The sequence below is a fragment of the Sycon ciliatum genome, chromosome 4 (assembly GCF_964019385.1).
Source record: "Sycon ciliatum chromosome 4, ocSycCili1.1, whole genome shotgun sequence".
In the NCBI taxonomy this organism is placed as follows: Eukaryota; Metazoa; Porifera; class Calcarea; order Leucosolenida; family Sycettidae; genus Sycon; species Sycon ciliatum.
The window spans coordinates 40,769,091-40,789,250 of record NC_088646.1 but is presented as its reverse complement, the minus strand read 5'-3'; the positions used below and the strand labels follow the sequence as shown (position 1 = coordinate 40,789,250).

The following is a 20,160-nucleotide window of genomic DNA, read 5'->3' as shown; positions in this document are numbered from 1 at the left end:
CCGGCTTACGCACGCGACACGTGGCGCGTCTCGTGTACTGGCCCGGCTTATGCATGCGACAGGCTTGTACGCGAAAAGCTGTTGCAGATTTCATGCTTCTACACGAGACAGGCTTATGCACAAATCCGGCTTATGCACGCGACATTACGGTAGTCGTGATACAAGTAGTGCCTATTGCAGTACGAGATGTCACCACTCATGCGTTCTCAGTGCAGCACCGGACATTTGCCCATTGGCACTCATTTTACGAGTATTGAACTATTTTTTTAAATACTTAAGTAAGGTCCATAATTAGTTTTATTCCCGTAGCTATGCAGAAGACGTTACTGAAGACGTTACTTCAGTAACGTCTGGCGCTAGCCAGGGTCCACACAGCTTTAATTTGGTGTTTGTGTCACGCCTGGCGCTATCCCGTATCTGTCCCGAACCGTACCATCATACACAGCTGGCCACATACAGCTGGCCGCAATATTCGAATAGGGCTTTCAAACGCAAGATCATAACGTGAAGCAACTTGGAAGAATGAGTATGAATGCGGAGTGTATGGGGGAATGCATGCAGGGCGACAGTGCGGGTTCGAATCCCAGGTAATGCCCGAAAAAAATAGGAGAAAAATTTATAACATCCCTTTTCTTTTTTTTGCCGTCATCAAGGCGGTAGACGGTGTCGTATTACCCTCGACCGTACCTATCCTGACCGTACCGTACAATCAAAAACGGCTGGCCACAATGCATATTCAAATAGGGCTTTCAAATACAAGATCATAACGTGAAGCAACTTGGAAGAATTAGTATGTATGCGAAGTGTATCGGGGGATGCATGCAGGGCGATAGTGCGGGTTCGAATCCCAGGTTATGTCTAAAAACAAAAAGTATAAACTTATAAGAATTTATAACATCCCTATGCTTTTTTTTGTCTAGGTCATCAAGGCAAAAAAGCATAGCGTAGGGCCCTGAGCTTCCAAGCTCTCTCGTTACCAAGCATCAAGTTGAAGTGGTTTGGACATGTTGCAAGGCATCAGGATAGCTACTCCCACTATTTCTTGGATGGAATAGTGCCTGGTTCTTGGCTGCATGTAGTCTAGCCTATTTTGCACTAGCGTGACCCATGCTACCGGCATACCGACAGCTCCTAAACAAAAAATAATGCGGTGCCCACGTTATTGTTGATATAAATATGACTGTGGCTAGTAGGGTAGTGATCAACACAGTAAAGAAATATACACCAGTTCTATGTGCGATAGTGCAGATCTGATACTTGCTGGATATAACATTGGAGGTTAGCGTCAATATGCACTTGGAACACTAGGGACAGGCCAGCCGTCTAGATGACTACATTATCATACTCCCATCAGAGGGTGTACATGATTTAAACATACACACATAAAACGAGGCACTCAACTGTGAATGTACAAAGAGCCATGCGAACACGTAGTCTATGTCTTTTTCTTAGCCTTGGCGCGGGGCACCTTCGTGTCCGCGGATGCCCATGCCTTGAGGGCACACAGCTTCTTGCCCAGGTCAGTCAAGTCGACACCAGCTAGTTCAACCTACAAGTACACCATGTAAACACAGAGATAACACTGTGTTACATGTGTGTATCAAGACTCGCTGACTGAAGACTCACGAATCATGCATGCTCATATCACACGTGCGCATGCGAGACAGGAGACAGTTTGGGGAATGTCATCACACAGGAAAACAATACTAGCACATCGTTACACCACTGGCACTATGATAGGCATGTGACGTCACCCGGATGATGTGGATACATGAATGCAAGGGTATCCGGGATGTGAATACAAGAACACAGACAACAGCACAATAAGCACACAGCTACAGGAAACAACGCGAGGGGCAGTACCCAGAGCACACACAGGGAAGCAAACAATCACATGATCCGCTAGGCAGCAGCAGGACAACAAAACAGCCTAAGGACTACGAGATCTCGTATACTTAGCAGCAGGACAGACACATCCATTACTGGTCACATCAGCCGGCGGAGCACCCGCAACATACCTTGTCCTTGATAAGCTGTCCACGATTCTTAGCTCGTTCTGAGTGGAGGTTGATGGATGGGAACATCTTTACAAATTGAACATACCTGCAGAGGACATTGTAGGTCCACAAGAACTTGTCATAACACGAACCCACACATAGCCTAGAGGGATGATCCTTTCCCACCAACGACTACTATTCAAGACTTCAAGTACCATAGTACAATACATGTCAGTAGCCTATAGCGATAAGCAGCCCATAATTAAGTTCTCCGTATTCCAGGAGGGTCTAGATGCTGCTAGATATCCGGAGAGCATCATCTACTCATGTACCGTAGAGCAGAGCTTTATCATAGATATCAGTCTGGTTGGTGAGAACTGAGTAGGCGGGAAAGCACCTAGTACAAACCACTGCATCAAACTTTAAAACAAATACGGACACACACACACGAGCGCACACTCATACACACACGCACACGAATACTCATATACGTAGCAGTGTTCTGACGTACCTTGCTCGCGTGCTGTTGTTGGGCCGACTGCCGTGCGCCACACGCTGGTCCCAGATGAGTAAGCTGCCAGCACGCATGGGTACTCTCTGGGGCTGTTTGTACATGGGATCATGGCCATGCACAGGTATAAAGTTCTACAAAGAGAACACAGAGATCACAGGTAACAACCAACCATTTGAATGGTAAAGTAGTCGTTGTTGATGAAATCCAGCCAAATAAAACATCTACCCCGCAGCAGTACACAGACAACTGTCCCTGTGGGCAACAACTGTATGGTCCTGACCCTAGTTGAGCATGATACGGCTGGATTTTGCTGGACATGGCAGTAGTTTTAAAAAGCAGCACAGTCCTGGAGAAGGTTGCAGGAGAAAACAAGTAGCTGAAGAGAGAGTTTTTTTTTGCAGATTTAGATTTATATTGCTCCAGGAATGGTCAAGGGTGAACAAGGGTCTTGTCAACTGCACAAAGGTGTTGTTTGTTGCTCGGACCGCGGTCACGTTCTCAGTACTGAATATCACACCAGCCTTGTCGCGCTATACATTGTGCCGTGGTGGTCACAGGTGAACGCGTTGGAGTGTCGCTTCTCAACAGAGCCTACAAAACAAAGTCATGGCGAGTGTGCCGTTATCACCGTTTGCATGAAGCCTCAGATGTCCAGGAGTGATTCTTAGTTTCTTACCTTGCCCTTGGCTCAGCTCCAAGTTTTCCTGTTTCTGTAGTTACGTCATGACCAGTATGGCACTCAGCTGTGGGGTAGCTAAGGATGAACCTAGTAGGGTGCAGAAAAAAAACACATATACATCATACATTAAAAATCCGGTTTGCATCAGCTGTGGATTTTTCAACTCCCATCCTCCCAGTCCCTGCAGAGAAACGAACGGAACTTTGGTATAATTAGTCTGATGTGATATTGAGTCGCGTGATATTGCAAGATAACACACAAAATGTAACACATTGAGTGCCAGATTAGATAACATTCATATCACTTATGTAACATGGACAAATGTGGGCACAAGTTATGCGATTGAGTCTACCAACTAAGCCAGATTTTGAAGAGTCGGACGTGCACAATCCAGCACAAAACTGACAAGGAGCACGGAGACATTCCACGGCATGAAAGTGCCTTGTGCCCACATTTTTCCATGTTATAATTTTTTCTTGGCTCACCGTCTGAGTTCCAATCTCTTATGTGTTGAGTTATAGTATTCTTGAATTGTGTTCAGTTTATCATCATTATAATAAGGTCGAGCATTGAAACGATTGTTTTCAGAATCAGAATATTCTTTGAAATGCTGATAAGTAGTTGATACATGTGGATAACACAAGTGGTTATTTGTAGAGGTTATTCTTCTGGCAACTTTTTATTTCGCCATTTGTTTGGATAATGAACCTACCGCTCGCACAGACTGAGCTCACACAACTTCTCAGCTTCAAGGGCAGTCGTAACTGACTTCTTTAGTTTCTCCAGCTGGGTGTTGTGTCCTCCACCTTGTTTCATGCTGTCAAACTAACAACATGTATGAACTATAACAAGGTTTATCTAATACTAGTATTGTACTAGTATTGGGTTTGTACAGTCTATATCCAGCCCACTGATAATGGTGCAGAGCCACTCCGTTTTATGTGTCTATCAGCACTGCTTGTTGTACTGTTGTGCATTATCATACTACTACGCATTCGTTCCTCATGTTGTATTCACGTCTGATGCGCGTAGTCGCGTACACTGCTTTCATTCCTCATGTTGTATTCACGTCTGGATGCGCGTAGTCGCGTACACTGCTTTCACTTCTCATGTTGTATTCACGTCTGATGCGCGTAGTCGCGTACACTGCTTTCGCGCAATCTTTTGATTTGAATGTTTCTTGAATCTCCGCTTCTGCTTCGAGAGAGGCAGAACTTTCCTTTGTACTGCAAGATGATTTCGATCAGAGTCAGAGTAAAACATTATAATACAGTCTTCTAAAACAACAAGTCGTGTGCTATCCGGAGGCATGTTCGAGTAAGAACAGGGTTATATAATAGTACTTATCTGTATCAGAGGGTCCCGGGCATCATACAGGCGTAGGAATAGGGCCTTTGTAAATAGCTGCCGTTCTTTGCCAGTACGGTAATGTTTCTGTGGGCTCTTTTACCTAGGGTTTTTGTCTCTTTTTTGTGTTCCAATTGATTTTTACTTTATATTTTTGTGTTTAATACTAACATTCATGCATTTTTATGACTTGGGGCTCCCCGCGTGCTAGAGTGTACGTGAAGTGTGTGGGTACAGTGAGGGCTGCGTCCCACCCGCCTGCGTGGATTCACAGGAAGTGTAAGTTACGAAGTCTGAAGAAAATGTTGAACAGTCTCTGCTGGGATGACGACTACACCATAGCTCAGTGGTTAGAGCATCGCTGGCTTCAAGCGAAGGTCCCTGGTTCGAGTCCAGGTGGTGACAGTCATTTTTGTTCAGACTTTTCCTGTTTGTCTCTTTCCCTCAAACTAGTGAAGATTCATGCATTTAAATTGATTTTTGTACTTCAAAGTAGTTTACTGAATTTGAATTTGTTTGATGATATGTGCAATTCATTTTTCCCGCACAAGAGGCTTTACTAGTACTTACCTGCGGAGGCATTGGTTGTGAGAGTTACCACCCCACCCTCGCAGTTTGGCGCTGCATCCCCTCTGAGATGAACGGCTGCTGAAAATGTTATTGCGTCTGCGTTGTTGTGACTGCTTTTGCTACGCTGCCTGCTCTTCTTGGCATTGCTGCTGCTACGAGTACGAGTTCGTACTGCAGTCTTCTGTCTTGGCAATTACTGCACTAATAAAATAATATTGAAGTAATACGCGGAAAACGAAAACGAAAGGACGAACGAAGAAGATTGCTGACCATGACGAACAACAGTGCATATCCAGACGACAGACGGCTTGCCAGAATCAGTCTGGTGCATCTTCAGGAATCCTAATCGCATTCAGCAGTCAGCTTCGAGGTCAAGTTTCAGAAGGAATAATTTTAATTTTTTTTTTTAAATTTTGGAGAAGAAGCTTCCTTTCTAAAAAAAAGCGTTCCTTGCTGTCAAGCAAGGTGCCTACACAATGTGTAGGGCTCCCTGGTCGGGAGTATTAACAGCTGCTCGCATCCCATGGTGCTCAGTTTCGCTCTATCCGATCGAGTAACTTTTTACCTCCTGTAGCTCAAGACCAGGGAGCCCTATACTACACATACCGGTATGTGTAGGGCTCCCTGGTCAAGACTGCACTCGTACTGGGTCACGGCCAAGTGTCTCACTCGCTGTCCCGCCGCAAGTCTGCAGCGCTTTGCGCTGGTGGCTCTCGCGTGCGCGCACTCCTCGTTGCCATGGCGCGCAAAAACTGCCGCACTCCTAGACCAGCGTCCCTTTAGTCCTTCGCGTTCTATTATTGCCAGACGTGCTATTATTGGAGACTGTGTTTATATTAGAGATAATACGGTAAGCAGCATTGCAGGGCCTCAGCAAACCATTGTTCACTGCTGTTGCTAGGTGAGCGCATCAGTCTTGCACTTTGCAGCTTGGCGAGCAAGCAATTCACTTGACTGTTTTATGCAAAGACTCAACGTAGACCCGGGTGCTCGAATCAGAAACGATTTGACAGGTGTGCAATTTCTCATCTGTAAATCTCAACGTCAGAATATACTTTTGGAGAGGCGATGGAACAGGGAAGAGAGTCTGGCTTGACCCACCCAGCAGGAATTCAGAACCTGGGTGCGCTACAACACAAGCTACAGACGCAGTAAAATTGTCGTATTTCCTTCGGATTTTTTATTTGAAAATTGGGTGCTCGAATCAGAAACAGCGAACTCGTCAGATCGTCTCCGATTCAAGCACACGGGTCTGCCATCGTCTACGCTTGGTGTGGCAGTTGAGGGCAGGGAGTAGTAACTTACTACTTCATTTTTGAGAGCAAGATGGTCAGTGGAGCCGCAGATTCAGCAGGTCTTTGGCAGCACCGTACAGGAGACCCATATCCTCGAATCAAGGACCCAGCAAAAAGTGGGTCGCGAGTATTTCAAAAAGTGTTTACCGGGCAGCGCTGAAATTTGGCATACCGTTAGCAGGCTGTATGTTGATGGTATTTGTGAAAACTAAACGAAATCGGAACAAGTTTAGGTACAATTTCAGGGTGTTTCTGTTTTGGTACCCTGTGTCTCATTCGAGCACCCGGGTCTACGAGGCCAACCGGAGTGGTTGTTATTGCACCCAGTAGGAAAAAACACAGACACGTTCGATTACACATTCTCTGGACCCAGATTTGAAAATTCTCGAATACCATAGTAACCAGAATGAACGGCCCTTGCAGCCATGTAAACGAACGGCTGGAATTCATCACGCATTAAATCGTGCCATACCACATAAAAATCGCAACCGGACCATGCAGGTTCGCGTGGGTACGAAAAATATCGATGTGCATTTTGCATGCGTGAGCATGTCCAGAAAAAAACGAAAAATATCGACACTATGTGCCATTTGTATGTGTTCGTTTCTCAGGGAGGGGGGAGGGGGGGTTGAAGAGAAACGACTAGTTTTCGTTTCTAAATAAATATCGGTATTTACGGAAGGCCCCTAAAGGAGCGTTCGTCAATGACTGTAATTTCTGGTGGGAGAATAAGAAATTCCATCCTCTCTTTAAAAGAATAGACAGAATAGGGTTCGGAACATTCCGTAGATTCTGACGGCGGAATTTGTGTAATCGAACGGTGCATGCACGGAACGACAGTACTTTCCGGAGAAAAAGCCGCACTGGAGCACAAGCCGGACTAGGGTTGGTCCGATCCAAATCCGTTGGATCTGGATCTGGATTCATTGAAACGAACGTGCATATATTGAGCGGATCCGATCGATCTGGATCCAGATCCAACCAATCAAACATGCCCTTGGGCTACTGATCCAGTTCTATCTACTCACGTGCACCCAATGCTGTAGACAGTTAGCTGTATCGGCCAATTAGGCTTCCTCAGTACAGCTATGAGCTTTTAAAAGTAATGAAAATAAAAGTAATCACATGTAAATGTACACGATAGGTAAGGTAGAATAGGTGCAGGTTCCTGCCGGTTAAAAACAAATACATCTGAACAGAAAATAACTAAATCCACGCAGAAAATTGTGGACGAGCAGTGTTGCGGCTGCGAGACGGCAAGCGCAGCAAATCTAATCAGCAACAAAAATCTAAAAAATCCTAAATTATTGTTAAATTGTTATCACGAGACAAAGAAACCAATCACAAGAGCTTCTTTTGAGGTACATGATGTTCGTGATAACTTCTATGCTAGACGTTTGCTCAGATCAGCATTGCAAGGAAGAAGGAAGCTCTACAAATCTGAGCTCGTCACTCTAAAACACCCAAGTTGGTGTGTGAACTTGCCTAACAAGTTAGCTAGGATACAAACGGAGCTGAAGTGCTACGTATGCAGACATGTACTTATAGTCAGCCAGCCAGCCATTCGGGCAGTCAGGCAGCCATTCGGGCAGTACGCCGTTCAGGCAGTGAGCCAGTCAGGCAGTAAGCCGTTGCGGCAGTGAGCCAGTCAGGCAGTAAGCCGTTCAGGCAGTCAGCCATTCAGGCAGTTAGCCGTTCAGGCAGTCATTCAGGCACTCCGCCAGTCAAGCAGTCAGCCAGTTAGGCAATCAGCCATTCGGTCAGCAAGCCATTCAGGAAACCTGTCATTCGGGAAGCTCCAGTCAGCAGGACGTAATATCACGTCAGGCGTCTGCCAGAGTCCATTACGATTTCATCTACAACATTGGCTGAGTGTGCGTGTGTCATTTCCTTGTCCACTTTAAAGGTTTCCTTGTCCAATACAGGTGTTCTCTCAACCACAACTGGCGTTTCATCATCCATTGCTGAGTCTGCGTGTGTCATTTCCTTGTCCACTACAAAAGTTTCCTTGTCCAATGCAGGTGTTCCCTCAATCACAACTGACGTTTCATCAATTACCGATGCTGGTGTTTCTTCGGCATCCACTGTAGACATTTCTGTGTCCACCACTAACATGTCCGCGTCTACTGTAGGCATTCCGTCGCCCATTGCCGTTGCAAGTGTTTCACTGTCCATCGCGGATACTTCTTCGACAACTGCTGCTTCCTTGTCCAGGGAAGGCATTTCCCGGTCCAGTGCAGACATGTCGTCACCACCTGCACATGGTCCACTGGTAACCACAGACGTCTCATCACTCATTGCAGACATGTCCTTCTCCATTGCAGATATGTCCTCGTCTATTGCAGATATTTCCTTCTCTATGGCAGACATGTCCTTGTCTGTTTCAGAGATAGGATTACAAGTTGCAGCATGGCTTGCTGCGGTCAGTAGCGGTTCATGGGAGATGGCGATAGCTGATGGCAGAACAAGAAACAATCACACAAAGAAAGTCATCAGGAGAAAGACAGCCTCTCTCTCTCTGCTCTCTGCTCTCTGCTCTCTCTCTATCTCTCTCTCTCTCTCTCTCTCTCTCTCTCTCTCTCTCTCTCTCTCTCTCTCTCTCTCTCTCTCTCTCTCTCTCTCTCTCTCTCTCTCTCTCTCTCTCTCTCTTATCTCTCTCTCTCTCTCTCTCTCTCTCTCTCTCTCTTTCCCCCTCCCCTCCACTGAGTACACAAAATAAATCTAACATAAGATCCACAACAACAACAACGACAACAACAACAACAACGACAACAACAACAACAACAACAACGACAACAACAACGACAACAACAACAACAACAACAACAACAACAACGCCGACGATGATGACAATGACAATGAACAACAAGGACAATTACAACGCCAAGCAAGCAGTGGTGCAGTGGTCCCTCACTGTTCATTTCTCCGGATATCATGTGCTCGTTGATTTCATGCAAAGTCAAGCGACACTTCTTGCTGAAGGACTTGTTGCAGATCTTGCATACGTGAGGCTTCAGCTTGGTGTGGCAGAGCTCATGGCGACTCACGTCACTAGGAGCACGGAATCGCTTGTCGCAGTACTGGCACGCGTATGGCATGATCTTATCTGTACACACACACACACACGCACACACGCGCGCGCGCACACACACACACGCACACACACACACACACACAGAGGCAAAGGCACAAGCACACACACTTAATACACATACTGAACAACCCTCCAGAGTTTCCCGGGAAAATCCCGGGAAATCAACCAATCTCCCGGGGTTCCGGGGATTTCATGCAAACTCCCGGAAAATGGACATTTTGTCGAAGTCCGGGGATTGGCCGCTAAAGTCCCCTTTTTTTCTCTTAAAAAAGCGGTACGGGCGGTTGTGCCCGTACGCGATGTACGGTAGTAGACCTACTCGATGTGCGCGTGACTTTACAATACTTTAGTAGCGCGCTGGCCCTGTAAACAGCTCTCGCATTCGGTCATGCAGTAGGTAACAGGGTAGACCTGACTGACTGTACTTGTAGTACTAGAAACTCCACGTACTGTTGATCGATTTTGAACGAAGCGCAACAGTTGATCTGGCAGCCTCTTGACCTCTCCACTAACCAATTTTCCGCGGAGGTTCTACGAAGCCTGCGTCAAGAAGATGCTTGACAAGTTTCCGTTGAACGATCCCACCATCCGTGCTCTTTCGTTTCTCAACCCGACCAATCGTTCATGGATTTCATCTGCTGCTGTCATCACCACCTGTGCCGCAGGCTACTGGAAGAGCAGTGACCGGAAGAAATTGATGCCATCCTCACTGAGCTGCTCGACTACAAGAGCTTGCCAGATGACAGTGCTGCCGGCCGTTGGTGAAAGCCTCAATTAGTTCTGGTCTTCTTTGAACAAGTTGACTCACCCTGAAGACACAACCCAGCTTCGATTTGCAAATCTGAGTAAGCTGGCGAAGGTGGCACTGGTTCTCCCACATGCACATGCTGATCCAGAGCGCTTTTTTAGTATTGTCAAGAACATTGAGACGAGCTAGCGAAGCTACTTGAAGCCAGAAACAACAAGCAACCTTATCAGTTGTTAGTACAAGCACTCGGTCCCGGGGCCATCAGAGTACCTCACTGTTGAGGCCCCAGTTTCTAAGTCATGCCAAGAAAGCCACAATGGCCAGTCTTCAGCCTTCAGAAACCTGGTTACCAGTGATGAGGATGCAGCCTCTGCCCATCTCCTGTGATCCTCTTTGTCTTCTTTCGTTTCTAAGTCCTGATATCGGTTTTTTTCTCTTGTGGCGGGAGTTCACGCCCCATATGCAATGCCTTTGCTTTTTGGAAAATCCGGTTGCTGTTGTTTCCTTGTGCACATTCAGACTGATATAGCTGCACTCCTTTCTTTCTCCTTTTCAAGTCCTGATCTTTTTCTTATCGCTGTTGTGTTGTAGTGGGAGTTCAGGCCCTACGTTCCATTTTGCCCTTTTTGCTTTTCTTTGCTTTTGCTGTTTATTTCTGCTTGCGTTTTTTCCTATTCATCTTTCTATTCTCGTTCAGGGGCCATTAGACACTGTTTTCTCCATCCGGTGGAAGTTCAGGCCCCACATGTTGCTTTTGCACGTACTCTTGGAAGTCCAGGACCAGCTATGTGCACTTTCTTTTGTTGCCTCAGCCTATTAAGTATTATGTTTTTCCCCACCCGTGGTCTGGTTTACCTGCAACACCATGCGTCCTGTATCGGCACACTTCCGATCGGGGCGAACGCCGTTTTCCTGTTTTTTTTTGGGGGGGGGTGTATCCAGGGATTTTAGCTGAAATCAAGGGAACTACCATGGCTTGTCAAGGGCTTGTCATTTGAGGGGTTGGTCAGTACGAATATAGCACAGGGGAGAATACAGGTGCAGACAAAAGGAATATACAATGGCCCTCTGGGTGGCCATAGCATCCTTCGTCTTAGGGTATAATGTACATGTGCAATTCCAGCCCAGACTCTCTGACAGCTGTGTGTGTGTGTGGGGGGGGGGGGGGGGGGAGGGGGGCAGAGGTCTCTGGCATAAACGTCAACAAATTGAAACTCGCTGTGAGTGTTAAAACATGCCAAACGGGCCAGCCGGGCTAGCTGGGGGCTCTAGATGCCTCGGGCTGGGTCAGCCCGTTTGCCATATAACCGCACAACGATTTTCAGTAAAATAAGAAAAGAATTTTAAAGAAACAAAGATGTTCTCGACTTGACGTGTTTAAAGAAGCATTAAACAAACAGCGAGGAGACAACAATTATGATATCGCTACAGTCAGACCTCGCTTATCTGGTCCTCCTTTACCCGGATCCCTCGCCATCCGGAAGAAAATCATTGGTTACCGATGTGCAGCATACATTACGCATACAACATAACCGGACCTCGCGATCCGCATACCGGTGCATGATGATTTTGTGTACAAACTGGTCGAAATATGTACAAAAAGCTTCGTCGTATCCGGTTGCACGTGGCTTGCAGAAGCTAGAACCAGGGAGTTGTACAAACAAATGAGGTCCTTGACCTGCTGCATGCATGCGGATAGCACTCAGTTGCATGCACTTGTCATTTTTCTCGCTTGTTTTACATATTGTGCACCCTAGTTGTTCTGCATAGGACCCGCATACATGTATGTACGATGCCGCCCATCTTGATGTGCCACATGCATATAGAGTATGTGTGTTCAGTTATCCGGTTCCCTCGCCTATCCGGATATTTTTGTGGAAAACGGATGTGTGCGGTTAAGCGAGGTCTGACTGTATAAGTATAAGGATGACGAGCTGAATTGAGCTCGTCATCCTTATAGTGATATTGAAGATGCTCTTTGACAATCATAACCTGCATGTTTCGTCAGGTGACAAGACTACCAATCTGTATGTTTGGTCATGTGACAAGACTACTAACCTGCATGTTCGGTCATGTGACAAGACTACCAATCTGTATGTTTGGTCATGTGACAGGACTACTAACCTGCATGTTCGGTCATGTGACAAGACTACCAATCTGTATGTTTGGTCATGTGACAGGACTACTAACCTGCATGTTCGGACATGTGACAGGACTACTAACCTGCATGCTTGGTCTGCTTGGTCATGTGATAGAGAAGAGAGTGCTTGGAGGAATACTTCTTGTTGCACATGGTACATTCATAGAGATCTGCCTGTGTATGCAGCAGCACATGCTGGTTGAGATTACGGCCCTCCGTGAAGCGTTTGTGACAGATGCTGCACTCAAACGGACGCACACCGGCGTGCGTGAGGTAGTGACGCAACAACACATACTTGCTCTTCAAGTCTTTGCTACACACCTCACACGTATAAACAGATCTGGTCTCACTGGAGTCTGGACAACCTAGACAGAGATGAAGAGAAGAAGAGCACAGAACACTTGAGAGAGAGAGAGAGAGAGAGAGAGAGAGAGAGAGAGAGAGAGAGAGAGAGAGAGAGAGAGAGAGAGAGAGAGCGAGAGCGAGGGAGAGCGAGAGAGCGAGAGAGAGAGCGAGAGCGAGAGCGAGAGCGAGAGGGAGAGCGAGAGCGAGAGCGAGAGCGAGAGAGAGAGAGAGAGAGAGAGAGAGAGAGAGAGAGAGAGAGAGAGACAGAGAGAGACAGAGAGAGACAGAGAGAGACAGAGAGAGACAGAGAGAGAGAGAGAGAGAGAGAGAGAGAGAGAGAGAGAGAGAGAGAGAGAGAGAGAGAGAGAGAGAGAGAGAGAGAGAGAGAGAGAGAGAGAGAGAGAGAGAGAGAGAGAGACAGAGAGAGAGAGACAGAGACAGAGACAGAGAGACAGAGACAGAGAGAGACAGAGACAGAGAGAGACAGAGAGAGAGACAGAGACACAGAGAGAGACACAGAGACACACACACACACACACACAGAGAGAGAGAGAGAGAGAGAGAGAGAGAGAGAGAGAGAGAGAGAGAGAGAGAGAGAGAGAGAGAGAGAGAGAGAGAGAGAGAGAGAGAGAGAGAGAGAGAGAGAGAGAGAGAGAGAGAGAGAGACAGAGAGAGAGAGAGAGACAGAGAGACAGACAGAGAGACAGAGAGACAGACAGAGAGAGTGCAACTGTGACCTCTTTTCAATGTTATGGGCCAGATGCGCTGTGGACTGCCTTTATTACATGCAGCTATAGCCCGCACACTGTGGAAAGTCAAACACATGATACTGATAGTCACAATTACCGTAAAATCCCGCCAGAGCGCCCCTACCTCCTCGACGCTTCAGGTGGGGAGGGGCGGATGGGCGAGTCCTACTTGCTGCATTCAGTGCTACATGAAAAAGTACTCACCCTACGAAAACTGTTCGTGCATCTCGTACACCGACCAAAGGTCAAGAGCCAGGAGTCGTACAGACCCGACAAAACGCAGGGTTTGTGCGATCCCTGGTCAGGAGGGTGGGCACTGTTGCGTACATTTCCAACGGGGTCGAGCACGCGTCTGCAGTGCAGTACGGCATCACAGACTGCGCCAGAGTCATACGAGGATACAATCAATCACGTCCCTGACAAGAAGTCAGGGAGGGGCGGATGGGAGAGACGGGGCGCTCTGGCGGGATTTTACGGTACTAGCAGCTATTTGACAGCGGCAGCACGGACGTCGACATGGGAGCGGACTCAGTTGAGACAAACACTACAAAGAGACTGCACATTGCACAGTGCAGACTGCATAATTATCTACGCCACTGCAAACATGAGCCAGGCGTGAGCAGAACAACGCCAGCAAGGTGTCACTGAGCTAAACGGGGCTAGGCAAGTTGTGACTCTCTGAACAAATGTAAGTGCAATGCTCTGCTGCTATATAATACCGTACTCATATTCTCAGTGATTACACGCGGACCACAAGCACAAGTAAGCGCAGTCCAGTGCTCAGCGTCTAGTACCGTAGTCATGTTTGTCAGTGATTGCACGTCTAGTACCGTAGTCATGTTTGTCAGTGATTGCACGTCTAGTACTGTACTCATGTTTGTCAGTGATTGCACGTCTAGTACCGTACTCATGTTTGTCAGTGATTGCACGCGGCCCGGGCCACAAACACAGGTCACTACTAGAACAACTTACCGGTGTGTATGTCTAGTAGATGGCGAGTGAGCACCTCCAGCGAGTCAAATGTCTGTTTGCAGACAGCACAGGGGAAAATCCCTTTGGCGGCCAACGCTTGCTGCGCTTTGATGAAGTCGTGCGAGAGGCGGTGGTTGTAGAGACTTTGCGCTGACTTAAACTGCTTTCCGCACTCTGTACACACCCTACTAGCACTGGTACGCGTAGACTTTTTAGCAGCATTGTCCGTGGCAGTCGTCCCACTGCTGCCACTTACATCACCATCACCATCACCATCGCTCACTTGTGCTGTTGCTGACTTTGACCCATTGTCATTAATGGCTTCCAGGCTAGCATGTTCAGGTTGTGAGCTACTGGAAGCGATTACCGGTATGGTGTCTACAGATGGCACTGCCACGCCACTGCCAGGTGATGGTGATAGAACGCTGAAAGTGACCGTTGTGACGGCACTATTTGAAGGCAGCAGGGGGATAGTGTTACTGCCCATGTTCTCACTAATGTTGGTGTTTCCGCTGTCACTGATGCTGCTGCTGGTGGTGGTGGCGGTGGCAGGAGTTGTGATTGTGGCGGTGATGTCGCTGGTGTTTCTTTCTCCAGCACTGCTGTTGCTGTTACTGGCGCTGCAGTTATCACCGGGGTTGTCGTTGCTGCTGCGGCTGCTGCTGTTACTGGCGGTGTTATCAGCAGAGAAGTTGTTGTCACCGCTGTCGCTCACAGTGGCAGCAACGCATTCCACTATAACCTTTGTAGTAGAGTTTCCAGAGTGTCCAACGACCGGTTCAAATGAAGCTGGACACACACACACACACACACACACACACACACACACCTACTTGTACTTGCTCACTGCCATAACTGGGCACGTGGGTCTCCACGGGAGAGGGGAGAGAGACTCAAAAGGAATCTTGGAAAGATGACTCAATGGGCTATTGAACCGCCCAACGGCCGACACCCCCTGAAATCCCCTAACTCTGGGTGGACTTGAAAAATGATCCCACTTATGGGCTCACCACACCTCAGTAAGTGGGTGAGGACAAGGTGCAGAAAAAGGACACGCCCGTCGCAAGAGAAGCACTGGATGTGCAACCACAGATGTTCTCTTATAGCAATGATAGCAGACAAGATCTGAATGAGACAGATCAAGACTGGTGTCAGATAACTATCTAATACTGTATTTTTCGGAGTACAAGCCACACTGGCGTATAAGCCACACTGGAGTGTAAGCCACACTGGAGTATAAGCCACACTGGAGTATAAGCCGCACTGGAGTATAAGCCACACTGGAGTGTAAGCCACACTGGAGTATAAGCCACACTGGAGTAAAAGCCGCACTGGAGTATAAGCCACACTGGAGTGTAAGCCACACTGGAGTATAAGCCACACTGGAGTATAAGCCACACTGGAGTATAAGTCGCGGCTTATACTCCGGAAAATATGGTAACTGTCTAATCCACACAGCTGGCACTTGGCCAACTCTGTTGCTCCCGCCTGGACTTTTATACGGCACGTTCTTTGACTTCGCTTGCTCCTACCATGAATTCCAATGGTGCTCTATACGCATACCCCCCTCCTCCACCAAACACACACACAGACGCACATGCAGATGTATGCTCTCCACCTGGCACATGCAACACACCACAAGACACTAGCTAGTGGGAGCTGTTTCTCATCCACCACCAGCGCCATCGCCCTGCATGCAGCTACTCACCTTTCATTTCTCCTGATGTCTTGTGCACGTCGACGGCATGGAACACCAGCTCACTGCGCTTGTTGAAGGCCATGTCGCAGATCTTGCACGTGTGCTGCGCCACCTTGGCATGTACCTGGTCGTGTCGCGACAGGTCGCTAGGGTTACGGAATGCCTTGCCACACAGCTTGCACACATGACGTAGCGTAGGGGCTGAATAGCAAAACACACAGCAAGAAGTCTCATGAATCATGACATAATTATGATGGCACATGAATCATGGCATAATGATGATGTCATAGCTCCTTCATTCGCAAACAAAAAAACTGGCAACTTTGATTGAACTGTCAGTTCTGTTGAATTGAGCTCTGAGGAATTGAGCGATGGTGACTCGGAGTGAAGCTCAAACAGTGACAATTTCATTTGCACCGCTGCTCAACCACTGACTCTATACGTCATAGCTTTCAAATGATCAGAGTAGAGCCAGTGAGTGAGTGAGTGTAAACGGCTGCACTGGAGTCTGCGAGTGCTCAGGAAAGTATAGCCAGTGTCCTCAAAGAATCACTCAGCACTTCAGCAGCACAACATAGTCCAGGGGAAAAAATTATTGGTCGAAATAAACTATACAACTATGAAGCATAGAGCCAGTGCAGTTTGAGCAGCGGTTTCCCGGACTCCAAACTGACCTGTTTTCTAGTGTGTACTCTCTCAGACCTGAGCTAGCATGCAATTGTGTTATTAAAGGCATGTGTCGACTGGACATCACTTACTTTTGTGTTTAGAGATGTGATAGAGTAGTGAGTCGCGCGACAGATACTTCCTGTCACAGTGCGGGCATTCGTGCAGTTTGCCCTTGGCATGGTGCACGACGTGCTTGTTGAGAGTACGCTCCTCGCGAAACCGCTTCTCGCAGAAGCTGCACTGGTACGGCCGGACGTCGGAGTGCATGAGATAGTGCCGTATCAGCTGGAGACGGTAGGGAAACTCCTTGTAGCACACTTCACACACGAACACACCACGCTGCTTGGCATTCCATGAGCACTGATCTGCAATAATAAAAAAATAAAAAAAATAAAAAATTCACGGTTCGCGTGAGACTCGGCCAAAGGCCCAGTTTTCCGCATCCGCAGGAACGCCGCCACCCTCTTGGATCAAGGCGCAGAGGGGATGCAGCTCCTAAGCGGTGGGGTGGGTAAGTGGTGGTTCTGAATAATAATAAAACAGGTCGCGTAATAAAGCAGCATAACAATAACTAGTTAGATGTGCAAAGTGAGTCTTCTCGTAAGCACCCCGGGTTGCAAGATTACTGCAGAGACCGAGTAACCTACTGGACAGTACGCACCCAACTGAAACTCCAATGTCTAATGAAAGTTGGTGTCAGCGAGTTGCATGTCTCAGTACTCTGTTAGCTTAGCGCCTAGTTGTTGCCCATGTTACCGTATTTCTCGAATAGAAGTTGACCTTTTACAAAATTGAGGTTCCAAGTATGGAGCTTCGACTTATCACCACTTATAAACGGGAAAACACGGTAGTTACAGTGGTGGGTGGCTATTCATACATGTAACACTGACTAAATGTCTCCTGTCCTCTCTATAATAAGATAAGAGTATGATATAATTTATAGGCAACACTACTGATGCACAATGTGAACATGCACTTGTAGCACAGTGTCAGCACAGGGCCAGTCGACATTCAGCCTGCTATCATTCCACACACCATACTAGATCCCCTTGTCCCTTTCCTCAAAGTGACGAACACAGTGACACACACAGTGACACACACAGTGACACACAATCACAACTTGAAACCTACTGATGTGAGTTTCCAGGTGCCGGCTGAGTGATTCCAGCGAGGGGAAGCACTGCTTGCACACAGAACAGGGGGTTTCCCCAATCTCCACCATAGCAGGGTGTGTTCCCAGCGGGTTAAGTACGGCAGCGGTGTGTTGTTGCTCCGTTTCACTGCCTTCTGTTGCTGGGGCGGCAGCTACAGCGACAATATCACCAGTATCCACCGGGGACTCAGCACCATCATCCATACCTTCTTCGCTCCCATTTTCATTCGATGATGTGTGCAAATTCTCAGCGGGCTCATCAGCTTGACCCGTCGAAGGTGCTGTGACACTGGAAGAGACGCCTGCAGCACATCGAGTAGTCACAGTAGCAGCACTGCCACCACTAGCTCTGGCTGAAGCCGGCAGGTAACAGATCAACACACAGTAGATCAACACAGAGACAACATGTCAGTGTACACACACACACACACACACACACACACACACACACACACACACACACACACACACACACACACACACACACACAAACACACACACACAAACACACACACACACACACACACACACACAATGCTGTTGAAAATTGAGTGCCCCTGTCAGTGATGAAATCCCGGAAAAAGGTATGCAGTATCCGACGTACTGTACTTCTTATTCAAAGTTGACTCACGTGGCCCCACCAATACGATACATGTGCAGTACTGTAAATATACAAATTTTCGGCAGCTATTTAATTTCGGCTATATTCGGCACCGACCCAAAATGCCTAAATTAAAACGTCGATGAAATTTTTCACAGCATCTGTCGCACTATACTATGCCCTCTACCCCACGCCGAAAATAAATCGCCGCCGAAATGTCAAAAATCGTGAAGTGCCGAAATTTTGCAGCGCCGAAATTTTGTATATTTACAGTATGTCAAAATGCTTGAAATTATTCATTACATTTCAGAGGTTCCAGCTCGATGCTCCAGTGTGTTAGGCCTTTCATCTCACATAATAAAACCCGAGATTTTTTAGTGACGTCAATAAACAAACACATCTTCGCGCCTTTATCCTCAGCTCCAACCTGACCCTCACTGGCCTTTTTTCTCTCGCTTTCGCTTTGTGTGGATGCCAAAAATTGTTCTCCTGGATCGAAATCCGTCTCTGGCCATGGCTACCTCCCCGTTGAACGTTGCTGATGGGCACCAATCCCCTGCTGCTACGCAGGATGTACCCGTGTTGAACATGGAAGTGGATGCGCCCCCGTTGCTGGGGTTGTCATCCTTGCCGAACGACCCAATGGCTGGTCTGGCACATACGAACTCTGTTTTTCCAGATGGAATTTCTGCAGGCGCATCCCCGGAGCTGGGACTGTCGCATCTGCCGGAGGGCCCATTGGCTGGCCAGGCAACTCCCTCGGCTCGCCCACTGTTCGATCCCAAGGGCGAGGAGGCTGCCACGAAAAGGCATTTGTATAAAGCCTCTCCAGAAGTGCAGAGCTATGTAGAGCAGTATTTCCGGACAATCCAAAGTGATGCTGTAGTAAAGGAGATGACCTCCAAGGACCCACGTCCCGATACCGCAGCATGTGTTGTGCCAACGGTGGACGACGCCGTTGCGTCTTGGCTCGGGGAGGAACTCCCGAAGACCATGGATAGTGGCCTGCACAAATTACAGCAGAATTTTTTATCGGCGTGTGGCCCACTGACCCAACTCTGGGAAGACATTATCAGCAACGGGGACAGTATGGACGTTCCCACGGATGTAGTCCTGGATGCTGTTCAGCGATCACTGGTACTGTTGGGGCATGCCAATGCCCGGATGACTGCTCATCGCCGTGCCGCCATCTTGGAGGGTGCAGGGCACAAGGCACTGGCGAAGGATGCGAAGGAGCTGCCGCTGCCGAAGGAGGGCACCTCCTTGTTTGGTGACACATTTTACAAGGAACTGGAGCAGAAAGGCGAGGTGAGGAAAACCCTCGCCAAGTCCACGTCAGCTTGGACCAACACCCGTCGTGATCGGTTGCCGACCCACCATCACTCTTCGTCAGAGGGTTTTTCCTCCAGGCCCTGGCAAAGCCGCCCCGGGGCGTATTCCCGCGCGAGCCGACCTGCTCCATACAGGCCTCAACGGCCCGAGTGGTCCCGTCCACCACAGCATCCCACAGGCGGTGCGAGCCGAGGACGTTCGGACTGGGATTATGTGGAGTAGACACTGCACAGTTTTCTGGTCATTCAACTCGATC

General features: G+C 48.0%; 2 protein-coding genes across 3 annotated transcripts in view; both read right to left on the bottom strand.

The window, feature by feature from the left end:
- Window positions 1-699: 699 nt before the first annotated feature.
- LOC135816193 (putative phytanoyl-CoA dioxygenase) lies at window positions 700-5,453 on the bottom strand. Of its 2 annotated transcripts, XM_065329591.1 has the most exons (5): window positions 5,108-5,453; window positions 3,188-3,277; window positions 2,509-2,642; window positions 2,019-2,103; window positions 700-1,549 (listed from the first exon to the last, which is right to left on the bottom strand). In XM_065329591.1, exons 3-5 carry the CDS (start codon window positions 2,610-2,612, stop codon window positions 1,436-1,438), a joined length of 303 nt encoding a protein of 100 aa, XP_065185663.1. In that variant the 5' UTR covers window positions 2,613-2,642; window positions 3,188-3,277; window positions 5,108-5,453; the 3' UTR covers window positions 700-1,435. The 2 variants fall into 2 exon arrangements, with proteins under 2 accessions (XP_065185663.1, XP_065185662.1); XM_065329590.1 differs by lacking the exons at window positions 3,188-3,277; window positions 5,108-5,453 and adding an exon at window positions 2,737-2,844.
- A 1,989-nt stretch (window positions 5,454-7,442) lies between these two features.
- Window positions 7,443-20,160, bottom strand: part of LOC135813574 (zinc finger protein 91-like) — a 28,335-nt gene continuing 15,617 nt past the window's right edge. Inside the window, exons 8-14 of the mRNA XM_065326665.1 lie at window positions 17,950-18,324; window positions 16,908-17,183; window positions 16,159-16,350; window positions 14,451-15,239; window positions 12,468-12,749; window positions 9,317-9,508; window positions 7,443-8,855 (exon numbers count right to left, since the gene is read on the bottom strand). Coding sequence (XP_065182737.1) covers window positions 8,221-8,855; window positions 9,317-9,508; window positions 12,468-12,749; window positions 14,451-15,239; window positions 16,159-16,350; window positions 16,908-17,183; window positions 17,950-18,324 — 2,741 coding nt within the window. The 3' untranslated portion in view covers window positions 7,443-8,220. The remainder of the gene's footprint in view (window positions 8,856-9,316; window positions 9,509-12,467; window positions 12,750-14,450; window positions 15,240-16,158; window positions 16,351-16,907; window positions 17,184-17,949; window positions 18,325-20,160) is intronic.